The 14941-nt window shown below is 39.3% G+C and overlaps 1 protein-coding gene across 1 annotated transcript in view; it reads left to right on the top strand.

Moving 5' to 3' along the window:
* Nucleotides 1–14941, top strand: part of CUL3 (cullin 3) — an 84280-nt gene that overhangs the window by 41749 nt on the left and 27590 nt on the right. The window contains exons 2-4 of the mRNA XM_060242202.1: nt 2800–2997; nt 8090–8203; nt 13983–14143. Of these exons, the coding sequence (XP_060098185.1) occupies nt 2800–2997; nt 8090–8203; nt 13983–14143 (473 nt within the window). The remainder of the gene's footprint in view (nt 1–2799; nt 2998–8089; nt 8204–13982; nt 14144–14941) is intronic.

Raw genomic sequence — 14941 nt, 5'->3', positions numbered from 1 at the left:
GTGGAGAAAACAGGATATAAATGAAGTAAATAGCTGAAAATTGGAGGCAAAAATGTAGTTTGGTGTCTAGGAAGAAGAGGAAGCAGGGAAATGTGAGTTTATATGGTTTGTCAGGAGGAGGGGAAAGGGATTACAGGGAAATGAAGTGCCCCCTGAAACCCCACCAATTATTGAGCCCAGCCCAGAGGCTAACATCACACACCTGGGCCATAGTTTTCTCATGTAGAGGCTGGCAGTAACAGGGAGGGAAGGAAACTTGAAAATGGGGGGAATAAAGATAGATGAACTGATGATGGGTAGGAAAGTGAGATAGAAGTAGGAAGGAGAGAAGGTGTAGAGGCTTTCACAGGAAGGAAAGAGGAAATTGTGGGGGGCATGTGCCCCCCACAAGTCCCTGCAGGTCCCTAACTTATACCCATATATTTTAACACACCCAGTAAAATATTACAAAACAGCAGTAATGCTAGATAGAAAAAAATTAAGCTTTATAAATGTGTCTAGAGCCAGGAAACATACTGTAATTAGCAGTGATAGAATCAGTGATGAATACAACTATCAACAGCAAGGTAAAGCTACTAGTACAGACTAAAACATCAAGAGAAGCAACAGCAGCCTTCCAGAATAAATTATTAACCCAGAGTTCAGAAGGTCAGGATTGAAGAGGCCTTTTGGGGCAGAAAGTTCTGTAGTCTGAGGTCCACAGCAGGAAAAACTGAATAATTTGCCAACCTGACTTCATCTAATGCAAGCATGTGAGGTGAGGCATTAAAAGCTGATCTCAAAACATCTGGTTTATATTTGTGGAAGTGATCCTCCAAGTATTCTGACCCTAAATTGTTCAGAACTTTGAAGGTCAGTACCAGATCTTTGAATTGAACCTGGAAACTAATTGACAGCCATCTATTGCAGATGTGCTTGTGACACAAAACAAGACACAGAACCTGAACTTTGAAACTTGTGACTGTATAGAACAAATATTACAGGAAGAGAATGATAGGACTAATAACTGGCTAGATGGAGATTGTCAATATGGGTATCAGCTAGAAATTGGGATATATATATATGAGTTAGCTAGATAAAAATTCCAGCTATGTTTTTAACTGATCTATGTGTTAAGTATTGCCTAACTTCATATAATATTATATATTATAAATCCTTTAAAAACAAACTTGATTTTATATTCTATATAAATAATCTCAGATTCTTTTTCAGTATCCAAATGTGGTTGTATTGAAATACTTTTGTTTATTGCAGTTAATTTTGTAAAATAATTTTTTAAATGGAAGGCTTGCTATTAATGCAAAATTTTCTATTATATTCCGAACAGCTGAAAATAGAGGCTTCCTCTCTCAGTAGTATGTGAAATTGCAAGAGCTTTTATTATTCTTTTAAGTATATTTGAGACATTACTGTGGTCATATGCATATTTCAGAAAGCTGAAAACAAACGATTCTCTTATGACTCAGTTTTATACCTTTTTGTTATACAGTTATATAAATGTATGTATAGTGAACACCTAATGCTACCAGTAAGCTGCTATGATAGTCTATATGTGGGAGCGCTGGTGGTTGTGGTTGAGGAGGGCATTGTGGTGGTACATAAATGTTTCAGAGAATTAGAGCAAGATCTAACACAGGGGTGTCAAACGTCTGGCCCAGGGGCCAGATCAGGCCCCCAAGCAACTGGCTGTCATCTGCTTCCTTCTCCCTCTCTCTCCCTTCCTTCTGTGTAACAGCTTGTTCTGCAAGTCTTCCTCAGTCACACAGGAGCTACAGAGCAATCCTCTATTTTCTCCATTGGCTGTGGCTTCTCCCTTGGTGAGGAAGGGGGGAGGAAGAGCTTGCTTTGTCAGACTATCACAATTGCATAGCAGAGCTACTGAGCCAAGCCTTCTATTGGCTGAGGCTCCTCCTCATCCTGGTTCCCTGGGGAAGGCAGGAAAGAGCCAGAGTTTCCTTTGCCCAGTTCGCTGGATCCCTTGGCAGAAACACAAAGAAAGCACCTTTAAGACCAATGAGTGCTAATGTTTTAAGCATGTTTTACGTTTTAAAAAACCTTTAATTGTATTTGTGTCCTTTATAAAGTTTATATCTCTGCTATCTAATCTGAAATAGGTACACGTATGGCCTGGCCCAACATGGCTTGGCCCGAAAAGTTCTCATGTATGTCAGATCCAGCCCTCTTAACAAATGAGTTTGACGCCCCTGATCTAATATATGGACTTATATCAAGTACAACTGAGCCAGTTTGCTCATGTTTATTATTTGCTTTTTTGTTTCACAGTTAGAACCGAACAAAGCAAGTTATCAGGATGCCCATGATCAGATCCTTTGCATCTCATCTAACTTGGTCTTTATTAACTGATTTGTAAATTACAGCTGAATTTATAGAGTGGCTTGGAAAGTGATGCTTTAAAAGTAGTACTAAACTCCTCTCATTGATAGACTTTTGATAGCTCAATCAGATGTGCAGATTGCCACTTGAAGTTGCAGTCAATGTTATTTGGGGGGAGGGAAGGGCTAGCACTTTTCTGCTTTTATTTATTTATTCATTTATTTTTACAATATGAATGTGACTTTTTTGAGAATAAGCCTATTGAATTAAGCTGGGTTTACAATTGAGTGGACCTGCTTAAGATTGCTCCCTTAGTAACATGTCAGGCCTATTTAACCTGTCAGGAGCAACTACTGATAATTTGGCAAATTGTAGATGATGAAACGGAAGGATAGAAAATTTGGATAACTGCCATACTATCAATAACGCCTGAACTATGGTTTTGTTATTATTTTGCTTTTCCAGATGACCATGGATGAAAAATATGTAAACAGCATTTGGGATCTCCTGAAAAATGCTATCCAAGAGATTCAACGTAAGAACAACAGTGGTCTCAGTTTTGAGGAACTGTATAGGAATGCATATACCATGGTATTACACAAGCATGGAGAGAAACTCTACACTGGACTACGAGAAGTGGTTACTGAGCATCTCATAAACAAGGTATTTGAAGAAAAGTTGAAAGCACATAGCTAATACTTCAGAAGAATAGATGCCTACTTGAGTAATGTGGTTGCTCATATAGATTTATATGCCCAATCTTGGTTAGTGTGAATTCTAGTGCTTTCATTGTTAGCAAAAATTCTAAATTGCTATTCTCATGACTCTTTCCTTTATATATGGGTAAACTGTATTATACATATTTTATAAGGTGCTTGTAACAGAGTCTTTAATAATCATAGAATCATAGAGTTGGAAGGAACCTCCAGGGCCATCTAGACCACAAGGCAGAAAATTCATAGATACTCCCCCACACACGTCCAGTGGCCCTTGTTCCATGTCCAGAAGATGGCAAAAAACCTCCAAGATCCCTGGCCAAACTGGCCTGGAGAAAAAAATACTTCCTGACCCCAAAGTGCCAATCAGCATTTCCCTAGGCTTGTAGGAAAGGGACCATAAGAACTGAGCACTGATGTAGCCCTTCCTCCGTCCCTCTCATGATCTGCCTAAGTTCACAGAAACATCATTGCTGTCTTTGTGGAATTGAAAGTTGCTAATCAGCGCTTTTTTATAGCAGGAACTCCTTTGCATATTAGGCCACACTCCACTGATGCAGCCATTCCTCCTGGAGCTTGTAGTAGACCCTGTAAACTCTTGGAGGATTGGCTACGTTGGGGTGTATGTGGCCTAATATGCAAATAAGTTCCTGCTGCAAAAAAAAGCCCTGTTGCTAATAATGACAACATAGTAAGCTGACACATTTTGGCCAAATTCATATTTAAAAATTAATGTACAGATTTCATGTCAGCCTGTATCCTGAAATTACTTGCCCTTTTCATTCTAATTTTGTAGTGTTAGTAGGAGCATAGGATGAATAAATAAAACAATACGACTTACAGTCAGATCATAGAGTCTCGTTGCCAGTAAGTTTTTGATCATGCGAGGAACCTGAACAAGGATGTTGTATTGATATAATTGAGAGTGAAATGAAGAACAAAAGTTCAGTTGACACAACACTGCTGCTGTCTCCAAATTATCATGGTCAGTTTGTGACTGGATGGGACGTTTGTCTGGTTTGACACCATTTTGTTTTTGAGATGAGATACAGTGACTATTCATTCCACTTTTCTGAAGAACGTTACTGTACGTTAGATAAAGAGCACATACTCAGTGGTCCTATGGCTGACTGTAGCTATATTAGGGAGTAACTCAGTAGATTAAAAACTGAATTAGGCATAAAGAGACAAACTTGGTATTTGCCCCACTGGTTATCCCTGGTACTGGAGATAAATTTCAGTACCAGAGATAACCAATGTGACAAATATCATTGGAAATAAATTTCAGGTAGTGCAAAAAATAAAAAGTCAACAGAAAAGCTATGTTGTACAGAATTTGTCATGATATTGATAGAGAATTTATCAAATGTGGAATTTGAGAGTCTAGAATAGACTGGGAATTCTGTGCTTAGTATTTGCTGCTTAACCTTTTTATTGGAATGGGCATGCTGACTGTGGCGTGCTACCTTAGTGTTTCTCTGTCAACTGGTCATTCATACATATTATGCACAGGAAGTTATTAAAAATATGTGTATAAAGATGTTGGCTTACTTCTCAATCGTCCAAAAAGGCAGTAACAATATACATAGTAATGCATAGGTTCAGTTTACAGATGCTGCACAATAATCTGTGTATGATTTTAAGTAGTAGAAACCATTTTTTAGAATATGGTTACAAAGCAGTAAGAAAGTTCACCTTTAAGTCCAACTAAGTTTTATTCAGAATGTAAGCTTTCGTATGCTCTTAATCAGACTTCGTCTGATGAAGTCTGCTTAAGAGCATACGAAAGCTTACATTCTGAATAAAACTTAGTTGGTCTTAAAGGTGCACTTGTCTACTGCTTTGTTCTATTGCTTCAGACCAACATGGCTGCTTACTGGGATCTATCTACTTAGAATATGGTTGGTATTGTTTTGGGGTTTTTTGTAATGCTGTAGCACAGGTATTGGTTTTCAGTAATCTTTTTTTTATTTGCTGAAATAAAAAAGAAATAAGAAATTTAGTCAATATATTAAAAAGTGAGCACACTTGGCAACAAGCTGTTCTTTTTCAAGCTGATTAGTTGTAATTCAGTTCATAATTGTATCTGCCAGCTTATCAATGCCACAAAAACAAAGGGAGTAACTTGAAATGTGTGTGCAAAATTAACATGCTAAAGTGCATTTTATTATTCTTATTTGCAGTCTGATTTAGACTGAGGAACTGAGTGACTGATATCTGGTGTGTGTTAAGAACAGGGTAGCCTTCCTTTTTTATATGCTTTATTATACAATGTAGAGTACATTCTGCTAAACTGTTTGTTCTGTGAATTGTTCTTGCCATAGAAAGAGTAGGTAGAATGTGGCATGTAGTATATATGGAGGAGCTTTGTATAAAATGCCATGTTGCATATATCCTACCTATATATCCTACCTACCAAAGGCCTGAGCATGTTATGGGAAAGGGCAGAATATAAGCCTACTAAATAAATAAATAAATAAATAAAAATAAATATTTTTCCCTTGCATAGAACAGCTAACATCTTCATATGTCTGTGATAAGAGGCTGGCCTGTGAGATGGGACACATTCAGCAGTAGCTACATCAGTTGCCAGTTGTGCTTGGCAAAAGCAAATCATCACCACATACGTAAAAGTAAAGAAACAGAGACTTTACGTTATGGATACCTGTCTGACTTCTTCTATTAACTTTTGTACCAAAAATGCTGTTGGTATGAACTCTGGTCATCAATAACAAAACAACCAATCCCCCCCCCCCCCCAAAAAAAAATCTCTTGACTGACTCTTCTGGGCAGCCTATTCATCCAAGGGTAAATAGGAGTAATATCTTGAATTGTTGGTTCATGTGAGAATCACAGGAGAGACACCTGCTGTTCTCCTTCCCAAGATCCCTGTGTTTACCACAGTGACTATGGCTACCTGAACAGTAAAAAATACAAGTATTCTGGACTATCACCATTTGATGCTTACTGGAAATAGTGCAGAAGTGTTCCATTTGATATGAGCACAAATTCAAAGCTGTGACAGCTTCTGAATTTTGATGTTGGTGAGACTTCAGTTATTTTTTAAAAAATTGCCTTCCCCTACCTTCTCTTTATGTAAATATTGCATAAATAAGCCGGAGGCCTAGTTGGAGCTACTTAGTGACTAATATGTTGGCCCATGATCGTTGTGAAGTGCTTTTGTATTTAGGTGATCCAGGCATAGAGTTCAAACATGAGAAAGGAAATGGAAAACACTTCCTCTCTGCAAAATCAAACAAAGCAGCAGTCTGTTTAAACAACAATCTCTCTTCCACTTTCTAGTTCCATATTGCAACTCAAATGTGCAATTCCCAGTGGGCAGAGTATGTTGCCAGTGCAAATGCAGACAGGTTCTGTCTAACACAAGAGAGAAGGCAAGGTCCTCAGTGGGAGCAGAAATATCCAATAGAGTTTTTTTTTTAAGTGAATAATAGATAGGCATGAAAACTGGGCGAAAGTTAGATTTCAAGAAACAGTTTAACAGCTATCCTGTTTGTTAGTCTGCCTCTATGCATGTAAAGTAGTAGAGAGCTGACCCTTGTATAGAGATTACACTCAGGCTTTTTGCTCTATGCCATATAAAATATAATGCACAAATGGCCGGCGCGTGGGAATAGGCAAGATAGGTGGCCACCTCAGGCACCACCTCGCCTACAGGGTGCTTTCAAGCACCCCCTCCTACCACTTTGCCACTCTTGGCTTCCTGGATCACAGACCCAGGAAGCTGAGAGTGGTGGGACTGCATGCCAGTGTGTGATCTCCTCCAAGCCCGACTTCCTAGCCAGGCTCGGAGGAGAGCAGCCTCACTCCAAGGACCCGGGACCTGGGCAGACGAAAGAGGCGGCGCAGCCTCACTCTGACCCCCATGGGGGGGCGGGTGCAGGCATGCTCAAATGAAAGAGAAGGACAGCAGTGTGAATGGGAAACAGCCAATTTAGTGACTGTTTTCTTCAATTTCATTTTGTGGATGTCAGGGTGAACAGAACCATTCAGTTCATAGTAGAGAAGCTTCCCCTGCATCAGAAATGAAAGATCTACTTATGGGCTGCTTTCCCTCTGCATTAATTGTGTATAAGTTGTTTAAACCATGGATTCAAGGCAGGGAAAATCATTGTAGTGCCTCTTATATGTGCACATGGATTTCCTGACATGCAGTGCTGACATATTCCTGTGAGTGTTACACTGGACAGGCAAAGGTTGCTGTGCAGTATCACCTGAGCTCAAAGGTAATTCCATAGGGCCTGAAATTACACCAAAAATGCTTCATATCTTATTTAAATGGTATACTTGTTAAAATGCAAAATAAACATTTTTTGTTTCACCACTGGGAGCATATAGGTACAGGAACATAGCCTGGTAGAGTTATTTGACAAGTTAGGAAAGTAGTTGCCCAGTCTGTTGTTAAACATCTCCACACTAGAGTTGATCAGAACTGTAGGCATTGCTTGTGAAAGTTTTCACATGCTACAAAAACCACCTTCATTGCCAATGTTGGCAGTGTGTTTATTTTATTTACAATTTCTATGCCCTACTTTTCTCCCCAGTGGGAACCTCAGTTGGCTTACAACATTCTTGCCTCCATTTATCCTCAGAACAACTCTGTGAGGTTCACTAGGATGAATGTGTTTGGCTCAAGATGACCTGGCAAACATCAGTGTGGGGATTTGAACCTGAGGCTCCCATATCCTGGACAGACACTTTAACCACTGCACCGCTCTGGCAAGCACTTAGGCCCTCCCTTTCCCAAGCACTGCTTCCTGGGGGGTGGGCGGCACTTGAGGAAATTGGTTTTGGCATACCCTATACCTTTGTCAGGATGTGAGATGCAGGGTATGCATCCTGACATCTAATTTATGGGGATATGTATGTGAGATTATTGATAACCTCTGCAAACAATCTCTAACCATAGTTGAAACTATAGCATAGCAATATGATTGAAGTAGAATCTTCAGAGCACTCTGACCTTTTAAAAATCTATATTGAGAAAGTTAACTTGAAGCCTTCTTGTTCTGTTGCAGGTGCGAGAAGATGTGTTAAACTCATTAAATAACAACTTCCTCCAAACATTAAACCAGGCATGGAATGATCATCAGACAGCTATGGTGATGATTAGAGACATTCTGATGTATATGGTGGGTAATGTCTGGTATTGTAACTTATTCTAAAGCTAGAATTATCCGTGTCAACAAAAAGCTCAGGCTCCTTCATGTTGACAGTATATTAAATGTGAGGTGTTGACATTTTTGAACTTTATACACTGTGTTTCATGTCTGTATCTCTGTCAGCATCTGCCATTCTTTATTCAACTGGTACAAGTGAAAGAAGTGCCATTGGAAAGTTAAGGTGGGAGAGAAATTAATAACCTATGTTTTGGCAGTGGCTTCTTACCTTCTTAGAAGTGGAAAACAATTGTGCATATCAACCACTTTGTGGCATTGCTGCATAATATATTGCATTAGGCATGTGGTGAAGGTGTTTGGAAAACTGATGTAGGCCAAATATATGTACCAAGGGTTAATCTACTGAAGAAACTTCTTTTGTTGCAGTAGTAGCAGTCCTTGTTTCTACCCCTACATCACTGGAATATGTTCTTTTGTATTTCTTCTCTTTATCTACCATTTTTAAGATCTCCTGATGATATCCTGCCTTATTGGAGCCTTCTATTTTGCCTTTCCAGTTCATTTTGTGTTTCGTTCTGCTATACTGTAGAGATTCAAGTTCCATTAGCATTCATAAATGAAAAGAACAACATTGAAACATTAACAAACCTGCAAAAGCTAAAAGGGATTTTGCAAAGCAAAATTCAAGGGGGGGGGGGTGATTAAAAGCTCTGCCTTCCCCCAGTTGTTTCTTAAGTATTGGAAGCAGCTCTGTAAACCACAGTGCACTAATTGAGGCATAGCAATCATAGTTAAGAATAAATTTCTTTCCAGTCAGGGAGGCATCAGCTCTGACTATCCAAATAATTATAATTCAAATTGCTTGAAAAGGCTTTCCCCAAATTATTGACCAACTTCTTTGTTAAATTTTTCAGGAGGCAAAAAGCAAGGATGTATGTTGGATAATGGTTAGTCTGTAAGACTTCCTGTTTGGGAGACGGGATCCTAGCTTGCTGTGTCACGGCGGACTGATGTATATGTACTTGGAAGTGCATCTTGTTTTGGAGTAAACATCTCATACTGGCATTTCAGGTGGTTGGCTTGGAGTGGACAGTGTTCTTGACTTGCCTTGATCAGGCTTTGCAAAGTATTTTTGCAAACAGTTAAGCTTTCCAGGAGCTACATCCAGAAGTGGCTGTCATAATTAGAGTGAGGAATACATTGTAACACTTGATGTTGATATTTCCTTGGAACATGTCCCATAAAAACCAGCAGGAACAAAGTCCTCTAAATTTAATTTATTTAAATATTTATACGCCACCTGTGTCCCTGCCAGGTTTTTATAAGAGAACATTGAGCAGCAGTTGGAACAAAGCACTGGGGAGATTTCTCTATCACTGTGCCGTCCCTTTCCCAGTGCCTTCCTAAAAATCTTGCTTATTTCAGTAAGATTTTTTAGGAAGGCACTGTGACGGGATGGTATAGTGATGGTAGAAGTCTAGCATTCTTGTTCCAACTGCTGCTCTAAAAAAAAAAAAATTCTGTGCTGGCCAGGAGGGAAATAGCTCTGTCCCTAAAGTGTGCTGCCTAGCAACCAAGGCCAAGTAGCACGTGTTCTTGTCTCTAAAGGGGATGAAGTTTTTCTTCACTGAGGCAGATGAAAAGGATGGCTGTTCCTTGGAGCAGTGATGAATAAAGACATACTGAGATTGGGGTGTGTGTGATGTGACCAACCCCTTCTCTGTCTTTAAGACTGTCAGTCAGTGACAGATGCTCATAACTACAGTGCTGTTAGATCTCTGATCTCATTGAGCTTTCCGTGATTGATAAGAGGCCCTACATTTGATTGATGGGGTTATCTGTTCTCCCATTCAGAATCCTTAGGGGTACAATATCATCTCTTGTTCCGTGTTATCAACTGTTATCCATTATATTTTTATCTTGCCTTTCTGCCAAATACTCTGTGGGCATACCCACAGAATCTGCTACCCATACATTCAAGTGGGTTTGTATATATATTCCTGTCACTGGGGTAAGGAACATTGTAGATGAGATCCCAGTTGTGTTGCTGAATCATTCAGTAGTTGAGGTCACTGAACATGTGTATTTGTGTGTCTGTTCTTCTGATTAAAGGGTAAATATATTCCACCTTGATGAATTATTCAATTCTTTTGAAGGTATGCTAGGTTATGCAAGTATTTTGACATGTCATCCAAGAAACCGGATTGTTAAATGTAGGAAAACAAATTTAACGTTCTAGCATTACCTTGTGGGGTTTTTTTTAAAGGAGTTCTCTGCTCAATACAGGTGGTACCTAATATTTATTTTACATCTTTATCTTTCCTTTCTACCAAAGAACTCAAGACAACACATTTCTTCATTTGTCCTTTACAACAGCCCTGTGCGGTAGGCAAGACTAAGGACTAAACCGGATGAGGCACTCAGAGCTCCATGCATGAGTTTCCAGTTGTGTATTTTACCTTCACAAGCAACAGTGCATGGAATTCCAGTTCAACCTGGGACTGTGAGAGGAAGGTGTATTTAAGTCTTTACCTCACACATTATTTTTCCAACCTGAAATGGCCCTTTGGACCTGCCTGTGTCAGGTTATGTATATTTACCTAATAAGACCAATTGGCAGCCCTGCATGACCATTCCAGGTCAGGAAAACAGTGTGGAGGGAAAAAAACCTCCTTCCTCTGTGCTACAGTCACAGTCCAAATTAGGGTACTCAGTGTCTGCTTTTTAGAAAAAATGCTTGGGATTCTCAGTGTATCATCTGGTATAAGAACGTAAGAGAAGCCATGTTGGATCAGGCCAGTGGCCCATCCAGTCCAACACTCTGTGTTGCACAGTGACCAAAAACCCAAACGCCATCAGGAGGTCATCAGTGGGGTCAGGACACTAGAACGTGTTTTGGTATTAAAACACATTGGCCGAGATTACCCAGTGAGTTTTGTGAGTTGATATACCTAGCTCTGCCTAGCAAAAGTATATCACTCCACTACATGACTCTAGCTCATAATGTAGGGAACAGATTACATGTAAAGAACATGCAGTAAATCCTGTTGCTTAAGTATTTGAATACTATGAACAGATGTTGTGGCTATGAACAGATTTTTTTTTCATTTAGGAAATTTGTAATGTTTTGGTTTACATTGACATATTTCATCTGCTGTTGTAGTCTTGATGTTATAGGACATGGGAAGAATGTTAGGCATAACTGTAGTGGCCTGGCAGACTCCATGAGATTTTCCTAGAAACAGAGGGCCTACCATTTGCAGCATAATGACATTCTGAGAGTTTTGATTGAGAAATGCGTGCATGATGTTGATCACATTTCTGTTACCTGGCTAATTTCACTCAGATGCAGGATATCATTTAAGGTTATTGCATGAATCACCCTCCTGCCCCCCTGCAGATGAGCAACGAATCTCAGGAGACAATTGGTTGCCTGTCTGTAGCTGAGCTTCAGCTTCACTGTTAATTACTCTCAGCATTCCACTATTAAGGATACATCTACCCATCAATCTCCAATTTTAACATATTTATTCCCTTCACAGTTTCCCCCCTGGAATTAAAATCAAACAAATGGTAACCATGTAAACTAAGTCTGTTATTCCTGTTTGGTGCTTGAATCTATTAAACATCTTCATTACATTCTATGCTAATTTACTGCTCACCCTCTACTTATATATGTGGATTGGTAACTTCCATTTCATTGTATCTGAAGAAGTGTGCTTGCACATGAAAGCATATACCTTGAATAAAAGTTTGTTCATCTGAAGAGTGCTGCTGGACTCAAACTTAGTTCTGCTGCTTGAGGCCAATGTAACTGCTCACCTGAATCTGTCTTTCAAATGATAAGGCAGTGGCTGCATAGATGTCAAAGCTTGAATGTGTTTCCCTTACACATAACAATCAAGGCAAAAAAATCAGAGTAGTCCTCAGTAGTCATAATTCATAAAACATTTATTTTACTTGCCACAAAATAAGTTTATCGAGTTTCAGTTTTATATCACTGCACAAAATATATATTCACTTTTTAAAAAACCCTCCTATCCTTGATTAATTACTGTGATTCCTGCTATGTTTTATTTCTCTTAACATAACTACTAAATTTATAGTTCAGCCAGGTTTGTTGGGGAGGAGAGTGGGGATCCCTCCCCCAAGCAAAATCTCTGAAAAGACCAAGTATGTTTACGCAGGTCAAAGCATCAGACTCTTTAGACCGGTGGTTCTCTCTCTGACTTGTGGAGAGCCAAATTTGTTACTTCCATCTCTTATGGGCCATCCTCCTCCGCACTCTTATTGCCCAACAGTACAGTGAAGAATCTGAGTGTGAGTGAGAGTTTGGGTTTTCTCCTTGCCCTCCCTTCTGCTCCTATTCAGGTAGACCCTTCTCCTCCTTGCCTTCTCTTCTGGTCTTATTCTAGTAGACTTTACCACTCAAACTTTGCCCTTTTTTTTGCTATCCACAATTTGAGCTATGGATACAGGTTGTATGTATGCATGTGAGCTGCTACATACATCCTCTTTTCCCTAACCTTAAGCCAGTCAAGAGTTTTGGGTCTCTGTATGGACAAGCAGCCTGGTGCCCTGAGTGAGTTTGTTGAACACAGACTGAGATATTTAGAAGGGGAAAAGATCTTTATTTACTATCTGAACATAACCGAGGTGTTATAGAACTAAGAAAAGGGGAAAAAACTGAGACTATGTTGTACAAGTTTCTGGTATTACCTTGACTGTCCTTTCAGAGGAATAGACACAATTGCTACTGGAACTTTGAAACAGGAGCTGTTTTTTTGTGACCTGTCCTGGAATTGGATGAGTTCCCATTTGTGCTGCCCCACACCTTTCCCCAATCATACCAGGGTGCATGTCCTCAACTTTTATTGCCTTAACTTAGGATATCCAAATAGCAATCTGTCTTGCTTTTTCCTATCAAGTGGGCAGATAGTCATCTCCATCCTACCCATTTGTCTCCATAAAGAGAAATCATCTCCCCTCAGCCTTCAATCCAAGTTGCTTATGGCTTCATACCCAAGAAAGATGGTAACCTATGGAGGCCATTGCTTCTTGTACATTAATCAAGGTATCCTGCGTTCTTTTAGCATAACACCATCAATCAAAAAAGCCATGTTAATACTTTATTTCCTGTCTGCCACACCACTGAACACAGTATAGTAATATACAATATAACTTAATATTAAAAATATGACTATAATCATCTTAATTAGGAGCTGTACAGTTTCCTCTCTCCACCGTTACTGAACCTTAGCCAGCCCTTTTGTATCTGGAGTGAGAAGAAGGGCTTTCTTTCACTTCTCAGAATGTGGGACAAGGCTCCTGGAGGACAGTAAGCTGGCCATGGATAAATGGGACTAAAATCATTGCCGCTTTCCTGTAGCCAGCTCGCTTTTTTTCTAGATGACTGCCATTGTAGTGGCTGCATGTTCTCTTCCTGGGTGCTGTGTTCAGAGTTTGCAGAGAAGAATGAAGAGCTGTTGGAGAGGATGAGCCCTTTACCTCCGTTTTTGTTATGAGGCCCACAGATCACTTCTCAAATCACTGTAGCAGCAGCTGTTTCAAAGTAGGAAGTACTTTTCATGCAGAAAACCTACCAAGTGATGGGATTGCTGACTGTGTCTGAGAGTGTGTGCCACAATGGAGGACCAGTGCTCAGAAGAGCCACAGATGGCATGTCAAAGGACCACTGTCCAAACCACCAACCATCACTAATTCAGAGTATCTTTGAAACTATGTGGTTGTGTGAAATATAAATTTGTTTATATTTTCTCTTTAATGTTAGGACCGTGTATATGTTCAGCAAAATAATGTGGAGAATGTCTACAATCTGGGATTAATAATCTTTCGAGATCAAGTTGTACGTTATGGGTGTATTAGGGATCATCTACGGCAGACATTGTTGGATATGATTGCAAGGGAGCGAAAAGGAGAGGTTGTAGACAGGTAAGACAACAAAATGGTTACGGTCTCTGCTGTATTTTTTTAATTCCTGTTGCTGCTTTGTGCTTATTGATTTTGTAGTGCTTAATCTATATCTTTTGCCATTACAGATTTTTATATGGGTAGTTTTCCTTGTTGGCTATTTTCAGGTCAAAGTAAAACTTTATTTTTTTCTGGCCTACAGTTTGCCCATTTTAAAGATTATGAAGTTAAGACTGCATGCATCTGCTGTGTGCTGTTCTCCCCATCCTGGGACACTAGATTTTTCTCCAGTTTCAACAATCCTTTGGTTGTGAACAGTTTATCCATATTGCTAAATTTTCAGAGCATTGCTATTCAGTTAATTCAAAAATGATTATTTTCTGCTTCATGTAAAGTGTCTTCCAAGAATAATAAGATATAAAACATATCAAACAGTAACATAATACAACATGGCAAAAGTACAGTAATTCAAAAATAACTGTCACTTAAAAAGCCAAATAAATGTAATCAACTCCCTGGCAGAACCAGTGATAGAAACTATTATTTGTGTACCTTCAGGAAGTGGTAGTAGTAGCATAAAAAATGAACACACATTTGATATCCCCAGATTGTGTAGTTCCTATTTAGGTTTCCTATTTTATTATAACAGATATTTCATAGACAAAATGTAATAGGATTAGATCCTATCAGCATTTCTGCTTGCACAACTCTGGGAAAGAACTGGCTATGTCAAGGATCCCATATGGTCAAAAAGCCACATGAATCCAGCAAGCCTGAATCATGAAGAGGAAATGAAGCATGACTGCCTCTCTTAACTCT

This window comes from Heteronotia binoei, chromosome 6 (genome assembly GCF_032191835.1).
Source record: "Heteronotia binoei isolate CCM8104 ecotype False Entrance Well chromosome 6, APGP_CSIRO_Hbin_v1, whole genome shotgun sequence".
Taxonomy (NCBI): domain Eukaryota; kingdom Metazoa; phylum Chordata; class Lepidosauria; order Squamata; family Gekkonidae; genus Heteronotia; species Heteronotia binoei.
This window is presented reverse-complemented; position numbering and strand designations above follow the sequence as displayed.